Source organism: Gallinula chloropus (assembly GCF_964237585.1).
Source record: "Gallinula chloropus genome assembly, chromosome: 28".
NCBI classification, from domain to species: Eukaryota; Metazoa; Chordata; class Aves; order Gruiformes; family Rallidae; genus Gallinula; species Gallinula chloropus.
In genome coordinates, this window is record NC_140113.1 from 1,459,214 (window position 1) to 1,483,200 (window position 23,987).

The following is a 23,987-nucleotide window of genomic DNA, read 5'->3' on the forward strand; positions in this document are numbered from 1 at the left end:
ACAGAATCAGGTCACTTCTGGGTCCTGTGCCTTGTTTTACAGCACAGAACACATCATTGAGCAGCCTCTGGGTCACACAAGAGAGGCAGATACTGAATTAGGAATGGTATGAATGTGGAATAGGTTATTATCACTTCCTAAAGACAGGCTGGTCCTACCATGAGTTAAATGGTCAGTGATATGAAAAAGATGGGCAGTTTATTGCTGCTTAGGATCATCCAGTCATCAGTTTCCACATGGCATCCTTGAGCTCCCTGTTCCTCATGCTGTAGATGAGGGGGTTCACTACTGGAGGCACCACTGAGTACAGAACTGCCATCACCAGGTCCTGGGATGGGGAAGAGATGGAGGGGGGCTTCAAGTAGGAAAAGATGGCAGTGCTGAGAAACAGGGAGACCACAGCCAGGTGAGGGAGGCAGGTGGCAAAGGCTTTGTGCCGTCCCTGCTCAGAGGGGATCCTCAGCACAGCCCTGAAGATCTGCACATAGGACAGCACAATGAACCCAAAACACCCAAAAGCTAAACAGACACTGACCACAAGAAGTCCAACCTCCCTGAGGTAGGAGAGTGAGCAGGACAGCTTGAGGATTTGGGGGATTTCACAGAAGAACTGGTCAACAGCATTGCCATGGCAGAGGGGCAGTGAAAATGTGTTGGCTGTGTGCAGCACAGCATAGAGAAACCCAGTGCCCCAGGCAGCTGCTGCCATGTGGACACAAGCTCTGCTGCCCAGGAGGGTCCCATAGTGCAGGGGGTGGCAGATGGCGATGTAGCGGTCATGAGCCATGACAGTGAGCAGACAGTAGGCTGTTGAGATCAGAAAGAAAAAGAAAAAGAGCTGGACAGCACAGCCCAAGTAGGAGATGCCCCTGGTATCCCAGAAAGAATTGGCCATGGACTTGGGGATAATGGTGGAGATGGAGCCCAGGTCTATGAAGGAGAGGTTGAGGAGGAAGAAGTACATGGGGGTGTGGAGGCTGTGGTGACAAGCTATGGAGGTGATGATGAGGCTGTTGCTCAGAACAGCAGCCAGGTAGATGCCCAGGAAGAGCCAGAAGTGCAGGAGCTGCAGCTCCCGTGTGTCTGCGAATGCCAGGAGGAGGAACTGGTTGATGGAGCTGCTGTTGGACATCTGCTGCCTCTGGGCATGAAGACCTGTCCAAGGAGGAAAAGGCAGGGAGAATTTTAGGCACTCTTCTTGAAGTAAAACCTACTCCAGTTCTCACTGAAGGCCCATGGAGCCCCTTTCCCTGTTCAGGAAGGCTTTCAGCAGATCCCTTTCATGAGGTCTAATTTTTGCTGGCTGAGGTTGCCACACAGGGCTCTGCTGTGGGTTCCTGAGGTTTCAGTCCAGCCTTTTAGCAGTAGGCAAATAGGAGCATGGCATGTCTCAGACTAATAAAATGATGATAGAATAAGCTTTTTCTGGTCTGCTGTTTCCACTTCAGCTGATGGCATGGCAGAGCTCTGCAGCACTGGTTTGATTTTGTTCCTATGAAACACTGATAAATACCCCAGTGCTCCAGCCAATGCTGGAAGGACAGGGACAGACTGACAGCTAGTCAGGGGTTTCTCCTCACTGGGGGTCGGGCTGCCAAGGACAAGACTCATCCTGGGTGTCTGAAACTAGGGGGTTCATCTCCTGCTCTGTGCTCACAGACATCATCCCACCCATCCTGTGCTCAGCTCTGCTGACACCACCACACCCCCCCCAACATCAGTGCACTGCCCCGGGGAATCTCCCACAAGAGGAACAAATTCAAGGCAGAATCTCTTTTCCTTTCAGGAAAATACTTAATGTTCTTCTTGAAAGACCCTTTGGAACCACCCAAGGATCATCAAGAGCTGTGAGCAAAACTGACCCATGCAGCACCATTTGACAGCAGAAAGACCCTAGACTGCTCTAGCAGGAGTTCCTCCTTCCAGCCACAGCTTCTTTCTTGAGTCCTGATGAGAGCCCATCAGTCAGGCTGAGTGCTGACCCTGGCAGGTGGCAGAGTCCCTGCCCCAGCACAGAGCACCCTGGGGTGCAGGGACTGTCCTTGGAAAAACAGCCCCGGGAACCCCTGGGTGCACATTCTGCTTCACACCTCTGCAGCCATGCCCAGGAGAAGACAGCCATCACAGACTGTACCTCTGATAGTGTAGACAGGCATCCCTGCCACTCATTCAGGAAACAAAGATTATCCCCCTGACAGACCCTACAGTCAGGAGACCCCCCCCCAGGAACTGAAGCTGCATCACCCTGCACCCACAGACAGACATACCATGTAGAGTGCTGTAAAGATTCCTCTTCCAATGAGATCTCACTATCCATAAGCTCTCTCCACCTCACAGGTTTGCCCTCAGTACCTCCAGGCAGTGTCCCCAGCCCTGCTGCTTCACAGAGGAGCTGCTCCTGGGCAGAGCTGTCTCTCTGCAGCGCTGTGATGTTTCATGAGCTCCCACCATCCCAGGAGCCTGGTCCAGCTCACAGCAGAGGAGCAGGTGAAGGCATCACATCCTCTGTCCCCTGTGGGCTCCTTTGATGTGGCCCTGGAGCTCCAGGGAACCTACTGGGAAAGACACTGAAGTTCTCACTGACATTCCCTCCCTCAGCTGGGGAGAAAATCCCTCTTCACAGCAGAGTAATTTCTCCTAAATCAAAACTGAGCCGGGCAGCAGAATCACCCTTCCTTGTCTCAGCATGAGACAGGACCCCCAGACCTGGAGATAGGAGACAGGGAGAGGTGTCCTTGACCCCTACTGAGGGAAGGAAGTCAGGGAAGTCAACCCCAGCACCTCATCTTTGCTTTGCAGTCCTGGGGCTGGGAGGGGACTCAGCTCTCCCCTGTGGCTGACACAAATTCACCACGTCTGGGTTGCCTCTTGCTCCAGTTCCAGTGGGCACAAAATAGGCACCTTCTGCCTATGGGAATTACTGGGAGTGGAAGCCAGGAGGGAAGTGTCCAGATGCCAACACCTGATGACACCAAAGGGGCCCAGAGATGTGCAGGACCAATGGAGCAATGCTAAAAGGAATGAGTGTCTCCTACACTGTGCTTGGTGCCTGAACTGCATAGATCCTCTGTGCCCTATAAACCTCCTGGGTGCCTCAAAGACCCCCTGTTCCTCAAAGATTCACTATTTGCCCCAAATATCCCCTGGATCCCCCATATGCAGCCCATGTGCCTTATAGGCCCTCTGTGCCCTACAGACTCCTGGGTACCCCATACTCTCCCTGTGCCCCATAAAGCCCCTGTGCCCCACAGATTCCCAGGTCTCATTTGCACCACAACCCCTATAGGCCCTCTGTACCCTTCAGCTCCCCAATATCCCCCCAGCCCACTCCAGCCACCCCATGTTCCCCCTGTTCCCCCCAATTACATGACATCACCCATGTACCCCAGCCCCCACCCTCTGTGGGGTGCCTGTCTGTGCCCCACACTCACACCTCTGGTGGCCCTGCAGCCCCACAACATTTATAGGGCACCACAGGGACAAGAGGGGGTGGGGGGAGGGAAGTATTCATGGGGAGGGGGGCAGGTGAGCAGCCCCCTGCCTTCTCCAACCCCATGGTGTCCCTATGGGGGTGCAGTATCCAACACATCCATCCCATGGCATGATGTCTAGGGCAGAAATATAGTGTGTCCCCTTTGTAAAGGGATGGGATATGGGTGGAGGTATCTATGGGGCAGCCAGGGTCCACAGTCAATATCATGTTGCTCGTGGGGTGGTGACAGCTCATCCCTGCCAGGTCTATATCGGGATATTGAGGGGGAGTTTGTTATCTCAGCCTCCCCCTAGCAAGGAGCCATGGGGCCAGCTGTGGGGTCGTGAAGGGGAGGGAGGCATCTGGCAGCCATCCCTGAACACAGTGTCCACTTTGTCATCGGGGAGGTGACAAGTGTCCTGATAAGGTGACACATTCTCAGGAGCAGGAGGGGAGGGCAAGGTCCTCACACACCCCACCTTTTGTGCCCCATACATGGCTCCTTCTGCCTCACAGAGCCACACAGAGACCCTCTGGCACTCTATAGAGACCTTGTAGAGCTTATGGGACCCTCCCCATGTCTGGAGTTTCCTCATAGGGTGGGTGACATGACGTGTGGGAGGGGAGACGTAGTGGACACTGGAGGAGCAGGAAGGATGGAGGGAGAGAGTGGGGAGGACATGAGAGAGGGAGAGAGATGGATGGGGTTGTGGAGAACATGGAGGGTGGTGGGAGGTGGGGTGGGATGTGAGGGTGGGAGATGGGGATGGGACATCAGGGTGCTAGGATGTGAAGGAAATGGATAATGGAGGTGGAACATGGAGGGGGGATGTACGTGGTTGGATGTTGAAAACAGTGGGATGGTGGAGGGTTGTGGGCGTAGAGGAGGTGGGACATGGAGGTGGGACATAGAGACAGGACATGGAAAACATGGAAGGTGCTGGGACATAGAGGAGATGGCACATTGAGGTGGATGGTGGGACACTGAGGCCGGGCCAGGGGGGGTGGACTTCAGCATTTGCAGCTGGAAAAAAGTCACCCAGTCTCTGCCCCATACACTGGGGTTCCACTTGCTGCTCCCCACCTCCCAGGGCCCCTCATCTACCCCGCAGCTGCGTGTCTCACCACACATTGTGGGGTTGAGGTGCCCCAGAGGGTATGTCAATGCTGTAGGGTGCTGTGGGTTGTGTCCTGTTGCTCCATGGGGCTGTTCATGTTGCCTGGCAGTCAACCATCCTCATGTGGGCTCCACCCATCTTCACCTTGGGCTGCCCTGTGGGGCCCCCCACCACCCCCAATCCACATCCCCATGAGAGTTGCTGCTGCTTGAGGATCTTTATTGGCCTGCCAAGGTTGGGGGGGGGCAGGGAGGGGTGGGGTGGGGCATTGAGGGGGTCAGGTCTGGCAGGGACAGACACTGCTGGAAGTCCAGAGCTTCATTCCTCGTCGAGTCCCTTCTGACACAGGGAGAGAAGAAGGGAGCTGTGAGCATGAGGCAGCTGTGGGGCAGCTGTGGGGCAGCTGTGGGTTGGGGGGGGGGGGGGGCAGTTCCCACCTTAGTTCCAACATCACGGCTCTTGGCCCGCAGCTTGTTGACCTGCGACTCGGCGATGTCAGCGCGTTCCTCCGCCTCATCCAGCTCATGCTGCGCCTTACGGAACTTGGCCAGGTTGGCATTGGCTTGTTCCTCCTGGGGTGGGGCAGGACTGGGTGTCAGTGGGACTCCCCCAGCCAGCAACACCCTCTTTAGCTCCGTGGGGTCCCCCCTTTGCTCACCGCTTCCTCAGCCTGACGCTTGTAGGCCTTGACCTTCAACTGGAGTTTGTCCACCAAGTCCTGGAGCCGCACCAGGTTCTTGCGGTCCTCCTCTGACTGTGAGATTAGAGACACGTGAGTCAGGCCCTGGACCTGCCTATGCTGTGGGTCAGGAGATCATGAAGGAGGTTCTTAGGGGTGCCAGAGTCTCTCAAGATCTGGGGGCGACCCTGGTTGCTGGATCCAGCACATTCTAGGTCACGCTACAGCATCGGCTGTAGGTCCTCATGGCCATGAGAACAACATTATGGGTCATGTGTGACCCTGTGGACACAAAGTCCAAGTTCTGGGTCACCAATGTCCCAGCCACCACCAGGCCAACCCTGTTCTACCTCCATGGATGTAGATGCAGCAGGTGATGTTCTAGACCACCCTGCCCCTGTGGCCATTGGCTCCAGTGTCTTTGCAGTCACAGACTGGCTCAAGAAGGGCCGGGTTGCAGAGTTCCCACCTGATAGCTGAGCTCCTTGACACGCCGCTCAGACTTGCGGAGGCCCTTGACGCTCTCGGCGTTGCGCTTCTGCTCAGCCTCCAGCTCGTTCTCCAGCTCCCTGACACGGGCCTCCAGCTTCTGGAGCTGCTTCTTTCCCCCTTTAAGGGCCAACTGCTCAGCCTCATCCAAGCGCAGCTGCAGGTCCTTGACGGTCTGCTCTGTGTTCTTCTTCATCCGCTCCAGGTGGGCGCTGGTATCCTGCTCCTTCTTCAGCTCCTCTGCCATCATGGCTGCCTGCAAGAGAGAAAGGAGAAAGAGCAACATGATGCTGAAGAGAACCAGAGGAGGTACGTGGTGGGGGCATGGCCAAGGTCTGCCCTGGTTCCTTGACCCAGCCCTTCGTGCTCTCTGCACCACTCACGTCGGTGATGGCCTTCTTGGCCTTCTCCTCAGCGTTCCTGCACTCCTGGATGGCCTCTTCCACCTCTGCCTGCAGCTGGTAGATGTCTGCCTCCATCTTCTTCTTCTGGTTGATGAGGCTGGTGTTCTGATGATGAGGGAGAGGACCTCAGGAGGTGGCTGTAGGGCTGATGCCCTGTCCTTCTTCAGTCCCACAGGAATCCAAATCCCCCTCCCCATCTTGGCAGGCTTCCAGGACCTCTGCCTCAAGCCAGAAGCAGCAGCCCCCAGCCACAGCGTCTCCAGAGTCTGAGCATCCCTGGGAAGAGGACACCGGTCTCTCCTGGTAGGGATGTGGGTCTTACCTGTGAGTGGAGGAGCTGGACCCTCTCACTGGCCTCTATCAGTTCCTGTTCAGCCAGCTTGCGGGCCCTCTCAGTCTGCTCCACCACTGCCCGCAGCTCCTCCAGTTCTGACTGCAGGAGGTTGTTCCTCCGTTCCACAATGGCCACGTTCTCCTTCAGGTCCTCGTTGACCCGCACCACATCATCCAGCTGCAGCTGCGTGTCCTGCAAGGCAGCCAACAGTGAACAGGGAGGTGGGCAAGGGGGGGGGGGGCACACCCACCTCAACTCCTGACAGCCTGGACAGACCTTGAGGTAGCCCTGCAAGGTCTTGACTTGCTTCTGGCCCTCAGCAGCCACGCGGTTGGCATGGCCAAGCTGGATCTCCATCTCATTGAGGTCGCCTTCCATCTTCTTCTTCAGCCTCAGGGCCTCATTGCGGCTCCGGGTCTCAGCGTCCAGCGAGGTCTGCAGCGAGTCCACTGCCCGCAGGTGGTTGCGCTTGGTCTGCTCTATCTCTTCATCCTTCTCAGCCACCTTGCGCTCATAGTCTGCCTTGACCTGGTTGAACTCCAGCTGGGCCCTCAAGATCTTCCCCTCTTCATGCTCCAGAGAGGCCTGGATGGGGGAGAGAGGATGATGGGGACGATGAGGGAGACTGGCTGAAGGTGGGGATGGATGTCTAGGCACGTGGCCTGGCTCACCTCAGCTTCCTCCAGAGCAGCTTGAAGCTCCAGCTTCTCGGCATCCAGCTGCTTCCGCGCCTTCTCCAGCTCATGGATGGTCTTGTGGGTGGCGCCCAGCTGCTCAGTGAGGTCTGAGATCTCCTCTGCACATGTGGGATGCCATCAGGTCTCATGGAAAGGGGCAGCAAAGGAGGAAGGGGGAGGTAGGGGCATGGTCTCACCTTGAAGGTTCTTGTTCTCCCTCTTGAAGGTCTCCAGGTGCTCAAGCGACTCCTCATAGGCATTCTTCAGCTTGAAGAGCTCAGTGCTGAGGGACCTGGCCTCCTTCTGTGATGCCTCCAGCTCCGTCTGAGACTCCTCCAACTTCTGCTTCCACTCAGCCAGGATCTGGGGCCAAGCCAGCAGTCACCTCACGCTCATGAGTCCCCAGCTCCTGCTAGGCTCCAACCCCACTACATTCCCCCAACCTTGTCAAAGTTCCTCTGCTTCTTGTCCAGGGTGGCAGCGGCCACATTTGACCGCTCCAGGTCAGCCATCAGGTCCTCAATCTCATTCTGCAGCCGGTGCTTGGTCTTCTCCAGGGATGAGCACTTGGCATTGACCGCCTCCACTGCCTCCTCGGCCTCCTGCAACCTCTGAGCCAGCTTCTTCCTACCAAATGAGGGGAGAAACCTACATTCAAGCCATTGGCCCATGGAGCTCTTCCCCAGAATGAAGAACAAGATGGTGGTAAGATTTCAGGAGGACATGGATGGTCTAGGTTGCTCTCCCCAGGTTCTAGGTTCCCAAGTTAGCACCCAACATCCTGGCTGGTGGCTGCTTGAGGGAAGAGGGGAGGGGAGGACTGGAGAGCCCAAGCAGGTCGCACCACCCACAGGATATGCCTCAGAAGCAGTGGGGAGATAACTCACTTGGCCTCCTCCAGCTCCTCAGTGCGCTGGATGGCATCAGTCTCATACTTGGTCCTCCACTGTGCCACCTCAGAGTTGGCCTTGGAGAGCAGCCGTTGAAGCTCAGCCTTAGCCTCTGTCTCCTCCTCATACTGCTCCCGCAGGAGGTCACAGTCATGCCGTGCCGACTGGAGGGCATGAGCCAGTGCATTCTTGGCCTGGAGGGGGTAAGGAGAGGGTGGGACCATTTGGTCCACATCAGCTGGAGCCAGCTTGGGGTCCTCAGACTGAGGAACTCCTCGTCTTCATCACCCCAACCTTTTGTAGACCAACCAAACCTTCCTTAAGATAGAAGGTAGGACCCTTGGTTCCATGTCACCCAACACCTGTAGATCCACCCAGTCATCTCTAGGCTGCCTAAGGTGGACTTCATCTGGTCTGATGTCACCTAAACAGCTGTAGACCAATCCAACTGCCTCCCAGTACACCCACCATTAGACCAATACCACCCAACCAAAGCACTCTGGGATGGAGCCACCCTCTGATGAGACCACCCTTTGACAGAGCTACCCAACCAGCCTGAACCTGACCCCTTTTGGGGGCTACCACCATGACGGTGTAGGAGACTTTGTCTTCTGGCCCTCTTGGAGACCCCCAAAGCATGGTGGTGGTCACCCCATGAACTTCACCTTCATCTCCTCCTCCAGCTGCCTCTTCAGGTCCTCCATCTGCTGGGTATAGGACTGCTTGCCCCTGGTGAGCTGTGAGATGAGGGCCTCCTTCTCCTCCAGCTGGCGGGAAAGCTCTCCTGCAGAAGTTGGGAAGGTCTTTAGGGGTGCACATGTGGGGCATGGCGGGTGCACATGTGGGGCAGGGAGTGCTGCGGGTCAGGGCTCACACCATTCTCAGTCTGGAGCTTGGCCCGCTGGGCACTGGTGTCATTGAGGACACGTTGGGTCTCCTCCAGCTTGGTCCGGTGCTCAGCTGCCTGGTCCTCCATGGTACGGGAGACCTTCTCCATGCCCACCTTAGAAGAGCAAAGGATGGAGGAGAGGGAGCCATGAAGCAGGAGGCTGACAGCCACAGGGCAGGCCAAGATGTCCACCCTGGCCTCTTCTTACCTTGGCCTTGATCAGCTGCTCCATATTGGAGCCGAGGTCATCCAGCTCCAGCTTGAGCTCACTCTTCTCCTTCTCCAGTTTCTGCTTGATGCGCTGCAGGTTGTCAATCTGCTCGCTGAGCTCAGCCACGCTGTCGGCGTGCTTCTTGCGCAGGGCGGCCGCCGTGGCCTCGTGCTGCAGCGTGGCCTCCTCCAGATCCCGCCGCATCTTCTGGAACTCCGCCTCACGCTTCTTGTTCAGCTCAACCTGCACCGAGGTTGCACCACCCGCCTCCTCCAGCCGCTCACTGATCTCCTCCAGCTCTCGTGACAGGTCTGAGCGCAGCTTCTCCACCTTGGCCCTGCCCGTCCGCTCTGCCTCCAGCTCCTCCTCGAGCTCTTCGATGCGTGCCTGCAATGCAGGGGCAGAGAGGCTGTCCTCAGACCTGGCTGCACCCAAGCTGTCACTTCAACCCAACCCAGCCAGCTGGATGCTCTTAACACCATCTAGAGGCCCATCAACCCAGCCCAATCGCCAAGGAACCCTTCAACCCAACCCAAGCAAATGGAGGATCTTCAGCTCAGCCCAACTAGACAGAGACTAGATCCATCACCTGCAGCTCCTTCAGCTTCTTCTGGAGCTGTAGGGCCAACGCCTGCTCGTCCTCCATCTTGCTGTTCTGCTGGTGGATCTCAAACTCTTTCCTGCAGAGGAAGATCGAGAACACTGAGGTCCCTGTCTGCACCCCCTGAGCAGATGGGACTGGAGCAGGAGGTCCAGCCTCACTTCTTGAGCTTCTCCTCCAGCTGCTGCTTGTCATTCTCCAGATCCATGATGTTCTCCTGGGTCAGCTTCAAGTCGCCTTCCAGTTTCCTCTTGGCTCGTTCCAGGTCCATCCGGACCTTCTTCTCCTGCTCCAGGGAGCCTTCAAGCTACATGGAAACAGAGAAATGAGGAGAAAACTCAGGATTTTGTCATCTCTACTCCTCAGTAGTGACTGTTGTGGGACCAGCACACACTCACGTCATCTGCCTGCTGTTCCAGCTTGACCTTGGCCTTTGTCAAGGTGTTGACCTTGTCCTCCTCTGCCTGCAGGTCATCCAGGGTTTGCTGGTGAGCTTCTTGCAGGGCTTTCTTCTCCTTGGTCAGCTTGGTGATGGTCTCATCCAATCCAGCCATCTCCTCTGTCAGGTTCTTGACCTGCAGGAGGAGAAACATCAGGGCTCCAGCTTGGTGAGGAAGGTTGGGCAGAGCTGGGGTAGGTTGCCATTAGCCTTGGTGGATGAGGCCACTTCAGTGCAAGAGAATCTAAAGGGCCTTGTGTCTCCTCCATGTAGCCCAGCCTAACCAGAGCTGGTTCTTCTCAGCTCAACTGCCTGAGATCTCCTCAACCCAACTGTGGTGAATAGACTTGAGTCCCCTCAAGTGGAGGTGGAGGCCTCTACCTGCCCTCACCTTGTTCTCAGTGGCATGTTTCTCCTTCTCCACCTTGGCCAGGGTCAGCTCCAGGTCATCGATGTCCTTCTTGAGCTCTGAGCATTCATCCTCCAGCTTCCTCTTCTTGGCTGTCAGCTCAGCATTCATCTCCTCCTCGTCCTCCAGCCGCTCCGTCAGCTCCTTCACCTTGGCCTCCAGCTGGATTTTATTCTTGATCAGCTGATCGCAGCGCTCCTCAGCATCGTTGAGGTTGTCCTGCTCCTGTGTTAGGGTGTCAAGTGAGGCAGGGTGACCAGGGCAGCAGGGTGGCAGTGGTCACGCCCTTGGTTTCAGGTGTGAGACCCCCCCCATCCCACTTACAGCCTGCACTTGGAGCTGAAGGTCATTCTTTTCCTGCAGCATAGAGACCATCTTCTCCTCCAGTTCCTTCCGCCGGGTCTCTGACTTCTCCAGGGCCTCCTTCAGCCGCCCAAACTCCTCCTTCATGTTCTGCACCAACACATGGGAGAACAATAGCCCCAATGCCCATCACCCACAGCCACACCCCCTGTCATCAGTTGTCCCAAGCTGCCCACCCACCTGCATCTCCTTCTCTGTCTCAGCACTCTTCAGCAAGGGCTTGATCTTGAAGTAGAGCTTCATCCACGGCCAGTTCTTCACCCCCATGAAGGCCCGGACATTCCACTGGATCACCAGCAGTGCATCCCTATGATGGGGACACAAATGCTGCCACTTGGTGACCCACTAGAGGTCCCTCCCCAGTGACAAAGACCCATCCTTATCTCACCGTCGTTCCAGGATCTTCTTGAACTCAATGCGCATAAGCTGACCCCGGGCCTGGGCCTGGATCCGGGTGATGATGCGGGAGAGACGCTCATCCCTCATCTCCTCCAGCAGCCCCAGCAACCCAGCCTTGAAGAAGACCTGGTGGAAAAAGGAGGTAGCTGAGCAGTTGGGTGGGACAGATAAACAGATGGACAGACAGGGCGTGGAGATGTGGCTGCTGGGCCCACAAGGAGAGACGACGTTGCCTCACCTTGGTGTGCCCGAACTTGTACTGGTTGTGGTCGATGTCAAGGGAACCCAGGAGCTTCTCAGCACCTTTGCGGCTGTCAATGAACTGTCCCTCAGGGATGGCTGCGGGGTTGAGGATGCGGTACCTGGTGGCCAGTGAAGACAGGACCCCCCTCAGAGATTAGCCCCTCTGGAGCTCTCCACACCCCACACACACATCTCCTCTGCACCTACCGCTGGCGGAAGTCCCCGTAGAGGATGCGGTTGGGGAAGCCCTTGCGGCAGATGCGGATGCCCTCCAGCACCCCGTTGCAGCGGAGCTGGTGCATCACTAGGGGGTTGTCCATCACCCCTGGGTGGAGAAGGAGGGCAGGGTCAACCGTGAGCAACACCCACCGCCCCTTCCCTTCTCTGACCCACCCCCCTCTCCTCACCTGGTGCCTTCCGCTCGTTTGGGATGAGGCAGCGGACAAAGTGGGGGTGGGTGGTCTTGAGATTGGCCATCAGCTTGTTGAGGTTCTCCTGTCAAGGAGGGAGGAGAGGAGAGGCTCACCAATGGGCCAGCAGGGGACAAATCTGGGGGGCAGAGGGGTGGTCCTCTGTGCACGGTGAGGGTGGTCCTCCCTCTTCCCCATGCTCCACCATGTAGGTTCCTCACCCTGTGCAGGGCAGAGACAGTCTGAAAGGAGGAACCTTTCTTCTTGGCTCCCTTCCCCTTCCCTCCATCACCACCTGGGGAAAAGAGAGGTGGGTGAGGCAGGAGAGGAAAAACCTCTCCTGGGCAACAGTCTTCTCCACCCCCCTGCTATCCATCTACCCACCGGCATCTGCCCCGGCGTAATTGGAGAAGAGGCTGGCCAAAAGCTTGAGAGCTGATTTCTGGTAGAGCCCTACCACCGTCTCATTGAGGGGGTCCTTGTTCTTCTCCAGCCAACCCAGGATGTTGTAGTCCACTGTGCCAGCATAGTGGATGAGCGAGAAGTGGGCTTCTGTCTTCCCCTTGATGTTACGTGGCTTCCCAAAGTTGGCCGACTTGCCCAGGTGGTTGTCATAGAGCTTGGCCTTGAAGGTCATGTCTGAGGCCTTGGGGAACATGCACTCCTCTTCCAAGATGGACATGATCCCCATGGGCTGGGAAGGAAAAGATCTCATCAGCAGGTATCAAACACAACTGAACTGGCTGCTTCTGGGGTCTCTGGTGAGTTCTGTCTAGAAGGTTCTTTCTCCAAGAACCCCTCAGCCCCCAGGAGGCCCCAGGGGAGGTGGCACCTTCTCAATGAGGTCGATGCAGGCCTGAAGGTCCATGCCAAAGTCGATGAACTCCCACTCAATCCCCTCCTTCTTGTACTCCTCCTGCTCCAGCACGAACATGTGGTGGTTGAAGAACTGCTGCAGCTTCTCATTGGTGAAGTTGATGCAGAGCTGCTCAAAGCTGTTGAACTGGGGAAGAAAGGGATAGTCAGTGAGGTCCATGTGGGTGAGTCAATGTCCAACAGGGTCCACATAACCCTCAATGTTGTCAGTACATTCAGTGGAACATCCAGTGGGGTAACTCAACACCCAACAGTGTCAGTGTGGGCAAATCAACCCTAATGGGGTGAACAGATTCAATTGGACACCTAACAGGGTCAGCTCAGCACCCGGTGGGGTCAACCCCACACTCAGAGGGGACAAGGCAACACCCAAAAAGGCCATGTTCCCACCAAAGTTCAACATGAAGACAAATGCTATCAAGCCAACCTCCAAGAAGACTAACACAACCAGCCCAGGCCTCACATCAAAGATTTCAAAGCCAGCGATGTCCAGCACGCCAATGAAGTACTGCCGCGGCTGCTTGGTCTCCAGCGAGTTGTTGATTCTCAGCACCATCCAGTTGAACATCTTCTCGTAGACAGCTTTGGCCAAGGCCCCGATGGAGTAATACACCTGCTGGACATTCTGCCCCTTGGTGACGTACTCATTGCCCACCTTCACCCGGGGGTGGCATAACCCCTTGAGAAGATCAGCTGAGTTCAGCCCCATCAGGTAAGCCGACTTGTCAGCATCTGTGGAGCATGGAGAAGACAGCATGCAGTCAGGTCCCACCACCTGAGAAAACCCAGTGGGACCCCAAACCCTATCCATGCCCCCAGTTCCTTGACCCACCTTCGGTGCCATCCGGCTCTGCCTGCTCCTCCCGTTGCTTCTGCTTGAACTTCATGTTGCCCAAGTGCACGATGGCACCAGTCAGCTTGTAGACACCAGCCTTCTCCTCCGCAGTGAAGCCCAAGACATCGAATGCACTCTGTGGGGGGTGTGTAGGAGGTTGAAGAGGGCCTTCTACCACTGCACCGAGGGGATATCTATCTGCTGGCCACCCTCCCTCTCTCCTCCATCCATCCTCTACCCTCTGGGCTCTCCACCTGGAGGTGGGCCTTCTCCTCAAGCACAGGATGTCCACCCCACCACTTACGTCGGTTGCCAACAGCTCTTCCGAGTCATCGATGGAGGCCACAGTCACCTCTCCTTGGGAAACGTAGCTGTAGTCATAGGGGTTGTTGGTGATGAGAAGCATCTCTGTTCCACAGTGGCCAAAGACAGAGGTGAGAAATGAGCTCTTCTGGCAGCCAAAGAGCCACAAATTCTCCTCAGTGACCCCAAGAAGGAGCAGGCAAATGGAAGAAGACCCAAGTGTGGGGTCAAACATCCATCTGACTCCTCACCTAGCAGTTCTGGCTTCTTGTTGGAGAGGATCTGGTAGAAAATGTGGTAGTTCCTCTCAGCCTTCAGCTGGAAGATGACACGGGACTTCTCCAGGAGGTCTGTGGTGGGGACAGAGAGATGGTGGGCAGAGGACAGGGAAGGAGATAGATGGGCAAGGGGGGTGTGTGGTAGACAACCAAAGATCCTCAACCCACTCACAGGTCTCGATGTCAGCTGATGCCAACTTTCCAGTGGCCCCAAAATGGATCCGGATGAACTTCCCCTAGGAGAGGAGTGATGGAAAGTGGAGGTGGTCACCTGCTCCCAGCAGGTCCTTCCCTATGGACCCCCACCCCACAGATCCCACCCCATGGACCCTGTCCCCTCCCCACTCACGAATCGGGAGGAGTTGTCATTGCGGACAGTCTTGGCGTTGCCAAAGGCCTCCAAGGCAGGGTTGGCCTGGATGATTTGGTCCTCCAGGGTGCCCTGGGGGGGTAGAACAAGGGGTGATGGTAGGTGTGGCTCCCCACCAGCAAGGGTTGGGTGTTCTGGGCATGGTCTGAGGAACCACCTTGCTGCTATTGGACGCCTCCTTCTTGCGGTCGCCGATAGCAGCAATGCTGGCGAAGTACTGGATGACTCTCTTGGTGTTGACTGTCTTCCCTGCCCCAGATTCTCCGCTGGTGCAGATGGTGGAGAGCATCAGAGAGGCTCCTCCATCCCACCCCACTGCTCTGTGGTGGGGCTGTGGGGGGAGGGGAGGGGCAGGGACTTACGTGATGAGGATGGACTGGTTTTCTCGGTCTGCCAGGAGAAGAGAGGAGTTAGGCAGGAGGAAACCAGGGGAAAGGTGTGGGGCTTTGGGGTTCTCCACCCACCTTGGGGAAGGGGTTGAGGTCAAGAGCTGTTTGTTGGGGGAGTAGAGGGGTGTCATCTCATAGGGAGTGAGGTGGGAGGTCCCTACCTGTCAGCATGTTCTGGTAGGCGTTGTCAGAGACGGAGAAGATGTGTGGAGGAGCTTCACTCCGCTTCTTCCCCCGGTAGGCAGCCACCACCTCGGGGTTGTAGACAGGCAGCCACTTGTAGGGGTTGACTGTCACGCAGAAGAGCCCCGAGTAGGTCTGGAGAAGGGAGGGGTGGGTCAGAACCACTGAGTCCCACCCCCACTGGGACGGGACACCCCAGAGCTAGCTTGTTGCTGGGCTCTGGAGACAGGACAACACACTCTAGGTCCCCCAGGAGTTTGCAGGGAAGCTGTGCCATATTCTAGGTGCCCCATTGCCCCTCCAGAAGGACCATCCCATTCTAGGTCGTCCCCCCCCCAATGAGCTTTTGGGCTGGGTCATCAGCTTCCAACCCCTCCAGAAGTTCTGTGGGGAAGGCACCACCCAGTTCTCTGCCACCCCAGGCTCTTGTGGGAAGGCTCACATAGATCATCCAGGCGGCATAGCGCTCCTTGAGGTTGTAGAGGACAGCAGGTTCATGGAGGAAGGTCAGCATGGCCATGTCCTCCATCTTGTCAAACTTGGGGGGGTTCTGCTGGTGGACATCAGCCTCCTTCACCGTCACGGTCTGGGAGGGAAGGAAGAGGGTTGCTGGGTTGGGGAACTCCTCATTAGTTGTGAGGGTCTTCCATGGGTTGGGAGACTCCCCATGGGTTGGGGGAGCTCCATGGGTTGAGGGCTCCCCATGGGTTGAGGGGTTCTTCCATGGGTTGGGGGCTTCCATGGGTGTGAAAGCATCCCCCATTGGTTTGGAGGTCCCCCACAGGTTGAGGGATGCCCCATATGGGCCTGGTCTCCCCATTGCTCCCCAAACCTTTGACCCTGCCCCTTTAACCCCTCCCACCAAACCAATCCTCCACTCCCCCCCTGCCCCTCCTTCCCCTCACCTCTCCAAGCTCGGTCTGGACGGTGACGTCCCCTCCCTGCCGCCCCAACACCCGTCCTCGGACGAACTCCTGCTGGGGGTGGGGGATGAAGCACTCGCTGCGGGGGTCGAAGGGTCGTGTCTGCGCCGCCAGCCGCTCCCGTTCTCCCTGGCGCAGGTACGGGGCTGCCTCCCCCAGTGCTGCCTCACACATCCTAAACCATGGCAGGACCCCCAGGGTCACCTATGGGGCTCTATCGTCATGGCAGACCCCTAGAGCCATGTGGAGAGATCCCTAGAGAGATCCCTAGAGAAATCCCTAGAGCTATGTGGAGAGATCCCTAGAGAGATCCCTAGAGCCATGTGGAGAAACCTTATAGCCATCCACACACTCCATAGCAGTGCCTGGAGCCCCATAACCATGCACAAAGCCCCATAGTGATGCCTGGAGCCCCATAGCGGTGCCTGGAGCCCCATAGCCATGCACAAAGCCCCATAGTGATGCCTGGAGCCCCATAGCGGTGCCTGGAGCCCCATAGCCATGCACAAAGCCCCATAGTGGTGCCTGCAGCCCCATAGCGGTGCCTGGAGCCCCATAGTCATGCACAAAGCCCCATAGTGGTGCCTGGAGCCCCACAGCCATGCACAAAGCCCCATAGTGGTGCCTGCAGCCCCATAGCCATGCACAAAGCCCCATAGTGGTGCCTGGAGCCCCATCACTTTGCATAGAGCCCCACATTGGTGCCTGGAGCCCCACATCCATGTGCAGAGCCCCATAGCCATGTACAGAGCCCCATAGCAGCAGCCCCCCACCCCTTCTGCCCCACGGCGCTACCCTCACCTGGAGTCTGTAGGTCTGGCAGGTAAAAGTGGAGGAAGCTGGAGGGCATGGGGATGGTGAGAGGCCACGCCCTATAGATCCTTGTGCCCCATATGTCTCCTGTGCCCCATAGACTCCCTGGATGCCCCATAGACCATATGTGCGCTATAGACTCCTTGTGCCCCCCTCCCCATCCCCTCTGTAACACATAGATACCCCATAAATCCCCTGGGTCCCCCAAAGCTCCCATATCCTCTCTGTACCCCACATAGACTCTGTGATACAGCCCCCACGGACCCCCCCTGCACCTGATAGACCCCTTATGCACCACAGACTTACCGTGCTCCCGGAAGCCCACTGTGCCCCACAGATCCCCTGAGTACCCAATACACTCCCTGCACCCCCCTCCAGCCACCCTGCCCCCTCCCTGACCCCCTGTCCAGCCCAACCTCCCTCATGCCCCATAGATCACATGTCACCTCCCAGGCCCCCATGTCTTACAGCTCCTATAGGCCCACTGTACCCCCCCATCACCCCACAGCCTTCCCATCTCCCCCATATCCACCCCCCTCCACAGACAGACACCCATCCACCCACTCTCTCTCTCTCTGCCCCACACTCACACCTCTGATGGCCCCGCAGCCCCACAGCATTTATAGGGCGCTGGGAGGGTGGGAGGGGGGAAGGGGAGGAGCACTCCTGGGGAGGGGGCAGCTTCAAAGGGAAAGGAAGGTGAGCAGCCCCCTGACTTCCCCACCCACTTTGTGTCTCTTTGGGGGTCCAGTACCCAACATATTCACCCTCTGGCATGATGTCTAGGGCAGAGGTATAGCATGCCCCCTTTGTAAGGGGGTGGGATATGGGGCAGGGGAGATCTATGGGGCAGCCAGGGCCCACAGTCAATGTCATGTCACCCGCAGGGTGGTGACAGCTCATCCCTGCCAGGGCTATATCGGGATATTGAGGGGGAATTGTTATCTCAGCCTCCCCCTAACAAGGCGCCATGGGGTCGGCTGTGGGGCTGTGGGGAGGAGGGAAGGGGGGGGGGGGGTCTGGCAGGCATCCCTGAACACAGCGTCCACTTTGTCATCCGGGAGGTGACAAGTGTCCTGGCGAGGTGACACATTCCCAGGGGCGGGAGGGGAGGCCTGACAGATGGAAGCTGGGGAAGGGGGAGGGATGGTGTGTGGGGATGGGGGAGGAAGATGAAGGAGGATTTGGGGGTGGAGTGGAGGAGAACATGGATGAAGGTGCGATGTGGGGGGGGGGTGTGACATGGGGGTGGGAGGTGGAGGTGGGGGGATGTGAAGGAGCTGGAACACAGAGCTGGGACATTGTGCTGGGTTTGGCAGGGACAGAGTTAATTTTCTTTGTAGCAGCTGGAGCAGTGCTTCATTTGGGATTTAGGATGAGAACAATGGTGATAGCACACTGATGTTTTCTGTCCTTGCCAAGCAGTCAAGGACTTTCCAGCTTTGCTGTCCCAGTGAACTGTCCTTCTCCCAACCCACGAGTTTTGCCTTTGCCTTCTCATTTGTTTTTCTGCCCCTCTGCACTCCCCTCACCCCCACCACTGCCCCTTCCACCTCCCCCCTACCCCTCACCCCATCCCCTGTGAGGGGGGAAGCAAGCAAGTGATTGCATAGTGTTCAGCTGCCACCAAGGAGCTAAACCACAGCACCCAGTTCCTCCTCCTGGCATTTGCAGACACACGGGAGCTGCAGCTCCTGCACTTCTGGCTCTTCTGGGCATCTACCTGGCTGCTGTTCTGAGCAACAGCCTCATCATCACCTCCACAGCCTGTCACCACAGCCTCCACACCCCCATGTACTTCTTCCTCCTCCACTTCTCCTTCAAAAACCTGGGATCCCTCTCCAATATTGTCCACAAATCCATGGGGAAACTTTCTCTGGGACACAAAAAGCATTTCCTGCTCTGGATGTGCTGTCCAGCTCTTTTTGTTTGCCTTCATAGTTTCAGGAGTTTTCTCACCATAATGGGCTAGGACCACCACATTCCCATCTGCCACCCCCTGCACTACGGGACCCTCCTGGGCAGCAGAGCTTGTGTCCACATGGCAGCAGCTGCCTGGGGCACTGGGTTTCTCAATGCTGTGCTGCACACAGCCAACACATTTTCACTGCCCCTCTGCCATGGCAATGCTGTGGACCAGTTCTTCTGTGAAATCCCCCAGATCCTCAAGCTCTCCTGCTCACTCTCCTACCTCAGGGAGGTTGGACTTCTTGTGGCCAGTGTCTGTTTAGCTTTTGGGTGTTTTGGGTTCATTGTGCTGTCCTATGTGCAGATCTTCAGGGCTGTGCTGAGGATCCCCTCTGAGCAGGGACGGCACAAAGCCTTTGCCACCTGCCTCCCTCACCTGGCTGTGGTCTCCCTGTTTCTCAGCACTGCCATCTTTTCCTACTTGAAGCCCCCCTCCATCTCCTCCCCATCCCGGGACCTGGTGATGGCAGTTCTGTACTCAGTGGTGCCTCCAGTAGTGAACCCCCTCATCTACAGCATGAGGAACAGGGAGCTCAAGGATGCCATGTGGAAACTGATGACTGGATGATCCTAAGCAGCAATAAACTGCCCATCTTTTTCTGCATATCACTGACTATGTAACTCAAGTTAGGACCAGCCTGTCTCTAGTAGGCGGTTTGGCTTGGGTTGGGTTATTCCTTCCATGGGCCATGCTCATACCATTCCTAATTCAGTATCTGCCTCTCATGTGACCCAGAGGCTGCTCAATGATGAGCTGTGTTCTGTGCTGTAAAACAAGATACAGGACCCAGAAGTGACCTGATTCTGTCTCTGAGCACTTCTCTGGAGCTGCAAGGGCAGCGCCTGTGTGCAGAGCTGGAGGGGAACAGAGTCCCAGCACAGCAACGCTGCCAGGGAGCACCAGCTCTGCCCTGAGCTGCTCTCCCTCCACTTCCACAGTCTCCTTCTGAGCCTTCGTGTGGGTGTCAGGCCAGAGTGCTCTGGCACCTGTCCTGCTGTGAGGTGTCAAGGCCAGGTTGGATGGGGCCCTGGCCAACCTTGTGTAGCTCCAGGCCTGGAGGTTGGTGTCCCTGCCTGTGGCAGGGGGGTTGGAGCTCTGTGACCCTTGGGGTCCCTCCCAGCCCAGACCAGGCTGGGATTCAATGATTCTGTGATCCTTTGCCAGCAGGCAGGCACAAGCCACGGGCACTTCTGTGACAGACCTGATGCTTGTAACAGCATCTCCATCATGAAAGATGTTCTCCTTAGGGCAGTGTCTGAAGGCTTAGCTCTGCTTCTAGGGTTTTTTTCTCAAGAACATGCCCAGGTATGTTTTCTCTGGAGAGAAAACACCAACCAACACCTGAAGTGTGTGAGTGTGCATGGTGGTGGCACATGGCAGTGTCCTCTGCAGGCTTCCTGGGAGAGACATGAAGGACCAGCAGTGCAGGGTCTGGTCTGTGCCTGTGTTCTCTGGGCACCCAGGAGAGGCTGCCCCAGTGCAATCATCACTGAACAGCCAGTAACAATCACAAGTCATCCCTGGCCTCTCAACCCCTGGAGAGGTTGTTGCTGTGAAAAGCTGAAATCAGGGATGTACGCCCTTCCCATCACTCATGTTCCCTCCTCCACTTCTCTTTGGTCATTCTGGTGCATCTCAACTCCTTGCTCTCTGCTTTGAGCTTCAGCAAGTTAGAAAACTGCCCCCACGTTCAGTATTCTAGTTAACTCTTCAAGTCAAAGCTTCAGTGTGTCTGTAGCTATCATTTCTTGCCTGTATCTGTTTCAAACTGTCCTTACAGGGAAACTCCTTGTGAAAGGAATTGAGTGTTGCTGGAACTTAGCTCACAGCTGGGGAGGGACATTGAAAGTTTATGAAATTGCATTGTGTTTAACTTTTGTTCCTTGTCAGACAAATCTTTCTGTGGACTTGTGCACAAAGGAGGTGAGGAAAACTGATGCAGTCCCCAGGTGTCCCCAGACACTTGGTGCAGTGCACCCAGTGTCCCCAGACACACCCTGTGCTCTGGTGGTGGGTTCAGATCCCCTTTCAGAAGACTGGCCATCTTTGATCTGCACTGTCACCTGTGAGAGACCCTCAAGCAGAGGCCTTGTGAGCATTCAGGATCTCCAGTGGCACTGGACACCCAGTAAAGGGCAGGATCAGCCCCGCTATCATTCCCTTACACGTCAGCCCATGTCCTTGTCCCCCTAAGCCAATGCAGCACCCAAGGACAAGAGCAAGGCTCTGTAGCCAGAGATTCCCTGAGTGTGCTCTGCAGTCCTGTTCAGAAAGAAGAGCCCAAGCTCTTTCCAGTGAAGAAATTCCCCATTTTGACAGACATGCCACAAAGCAGGCCAGCAGTGCCAGCAGTGGCACAGTCACAGGCTCAAGGACAGAGGCCACTTGGGCAACACAGGGTTCATCTTCCTGAGAAGCAGGGACGTGCAGAAACAAACTTCACAACCCAGAGAAGGTTATAAAGCAGGGATGTTTACTGCAGTGTTGGGTGCAAGTGGGATGGCTCCTCTGAGCCTGCACACCGCAGGGACAAAGCAAGTGTCTTTTTGCCATACACAGGCATGCAGGTTCATTGAGGGGCTGGGTTATTACAATTATTTTGGGGGGTAGGCATGATTATTAGTTCTCAGAATCCATTGGCTCAGGTTCCTTCTTCCTTCCACAGGTGCACTGGTGATGGTCTTTAGGGGTCTTCTGGAGGAAGGCTAGAAGTCTTCCTCACAGGGTGTTCTTCACCTTTGGGATGCAATGCTGAATTGTCCGGACTCCGAATCACAGAGCAGCTTCTAACTCGGTGGTTACTTCACAAAGACAACTGGATTCCTCCTTTTAAGTTCCAGCACTTCCTATTATCTTATACATTGTGCATAGAGCTCAAGGCTGCCCCCTTATCTTAGCAAGACTTAAGTCCCAGGCCTTGACATTTGCGGAGTTACACTAGATTGCACTAAAAGCATTTAACTATTGATTCTCTGAATCAGTAGCATGAAAACAAACATAAGTGATCAAACATGCTTACTTATAACCTCTAACAGTTAATGGAAATCAGTTGCCTGAGATAAATGGGAGAAAACTTGTGAAGAGAGATGGGCAGCTTATTGCTGCTGAAAGACGACCACTAGAATCAAGTTCCTCAAAGCATTCTTGAGTTCCACATTCCTCATGCTGTAGATGAGGGGGTTCACTAGTGGAGGGACCACGGCATACAGCACTGCCACCACCAGATCCAAGGATGGGGAGGAAATGGAGGAGGGCTTCAGGTAGGAAAATACAGCTGTGCTAATGAACAGGGAGACCACAGCCAGGTGAGGGAGGCAGGTGGCAAAGGCTTTGTGCCGTCCCTGCTCAGAGGGGATCCTCAGCACAGCCCTGAAGATCTGCACATAGGACAGCAAGATGAAGACAAAACAACCAATTAATAAACAAAGGCTAAACCAAATAAGCCCAAATTCCTTGAGGGAGGAATGTGAACAAGAGAGTTTGAGGATCTGGGGGATTTCACAGAAGAACTGGTCAACAGCATTGCCATGGCAGAGGGGCAGTGAAAATGTGTTGGCTGTGTGCAGCAGAGCACTGAGAAATCCACCCCCCCAGGCAGCTGCTGCCATGTGGACACAAGCTCTGCTGCCCAGGAGGGTCCCATAGTGCAGGGGGTGGCAGATGGCAATGTAGCGGTCGTAGGACATGACAGTGAGAAGGTAAAATTCTGCTGCAACCAGGAAGAGAAACACAAAGACCTGTGCAGCACACGCCAAGTAAGAGATGGCCCTGGTGTCCCACAAGGAATTGGCCATGGCTTTGGGGACAGTGGCAGAGATAGAGCCCAGGTCAAGGAGGGAGAGGTTGAGGAGGAAGAAGTACATGGGGGTGTGGAGGTGGTGGTCACAGGCTATGGCGGTGATGATGAGCCCATTGCCCAGGAGGGCAGCCAGGTAGATGCCCAGGAAGAGCCAGAAGTGCAGGAGCTGCAGCTCCCGTGTGTCTGCAAAGGCCAGGAGGAGGAACTGGGTGCTGGAGCTGCCATTAGACATTGGGTTCCTCTGAGTATGGTTATCTGTTGGGCACAAAAGGTAGCACTGAGTTAATCCAGACTCCTCTGATCAAAAGAAAGTTCATATCTCACAGCAACACACACTCAGACTCTCTCTGGTCAGGAAGACCTCTCGACAGCTCCCTCATGTCAGCCCTGGTTTTGGCTGGGTGAGGGAGCCATTTGGAGCAGGGACTCTGTAACTGGGCCTTCCAAGGAGTCGTGCTTGCTGGGCAGTGAGAGGGAACCAGGGACACAAGGTGTTGTAGAACTCAATGTCCTTGTCTTCTCTCAAAGATCTTTTTGACATTGCTGTTCATGATTTGCCATGACCTGAGCACCGAGGTGTCTTCTCCATGGGGATCCTCAGGAGCACAGAGGTACTGTGGGAGAGCTGGGCCCTTCTGGAGGGTGCCTGGCAGTCCTGCTGGACACCCCAGGGAAATACCTGAATGTCCTGAAGGTGCCCAGAGGACATTTGGGCACTTTGTTCCCATAGACATGTCTGCATAGCAGGACCCAAAGGGTGGGTGTGCAAACAGGAGGTGACCCTGCCACCCAACAGCCACCCCCCCCTCACTGAGAAGGCGAATCCAGCAGTGAGAAGAAGGGCAGCACAGGCAGGAGGGGATGGCAGGGCAAAGCCACGGTGCTCCTGCCAAGGGAGGAGGGACACCCAGGGAGAGTTGGAAATCTGGGGTTTATCCTTGTATGGCTCTGGCTGCTGCAAGGGCAATGCATGCCCAAGAGCCCGTGGGCTTGAGGGCAGCAGCTCTGCTGAGGCTGGCAAAGGAGAGCAGCAGGAGCTGCTCAGGGGAAGGGCTTTGTGCTGCAGGGACAGCAGAAGCAGCCCACATCCCCCTCCCCAGCCTTTCTGGCAGCAGCTCCCTCTCCCTGCCTGCCCCTGGCTCTGCTGCTTGGAGCTGCTCCTGCCAGGAGCCCTCTCCCTGTGCCCAGCTCTGCTCTCTGGCAGGGCTCACAGAGCCCATCC

General features: G+C 56.2%; 2 protein-coding genes across 2 annotated transcripts; both read right to left on the reverse strand.

Annotated features, from left to right (window-relative positions):
- Positions 1-214: 214 nt before the first annotated feature.
- On the reverse strand, positions 215-22,997 carry LOC311201872 (olfactory receptor 14A16-like; the record flags this gene model as incomplete). The annotated part of the gene is made up of 2 exons (XM_084276344.1): positions 215-769; positions 22,635-22,997. The coding sequence occupies 2 exons, from the start codon at positions 22,995-22,997 to the stop codon at positions 215-217; spliced, it is 918 nt and encodes a 305-aa protein (XP_084132470.1).
- LOC311201952 (myosin-6) lies at positions 4,909-16,358 on the reverse strand (the record flags this gene model as incomplete). The annotated part of the gene is made up of 38 exons (XM_084276452.1): positions 4,909-4,929; positions 5,028-5,162; positions 5,249-5,344; positions 5,739-6,014; positions 6,142-6,267; positions 6,485-6,688; positions 6,773-7,081; positions 7,168-7,292; positions 7,371-7,536; positions 7,617-7,800; positions 8,061-8,257; positions 8,729-8,847; positions 8,940-9,066; positions 9,161-9,550; positions 9,753-9,843; positions 9,926-10,071; positions 10,163-10,339; positions 10,595-10,837; positions 10,937-11,065; positions 11,156-11,282; positions 11,364-11,500; positions 11,613-11,736; positions 11,825-11,942; positions 12,025-12,112; positions 12,249-12,322; positions 12,412-12,721; positions 12,860-13,030; positions 13,367-13,635; positions 13,736-13,874; positions 14,043-14,146; positions 14,293-14,391; positions 14,492-14,555; positions 14,669-14,761; positions 14,847-14,955; positions 15,052-15,079; positions 15,240-15,396; positions 15,704-15,847; positions 16,167-16,358. The coding sequence occupies 38 exons, from the start codon at positions 16,356-16,358 to the stop codon at positions 4,909-4,911; spliced, it is 5,808 nt and encodes a 1,935-aa protein (XP_084132578.1).
- Positions 22,998-23,987: the final 990 nt, after the last annotated feature.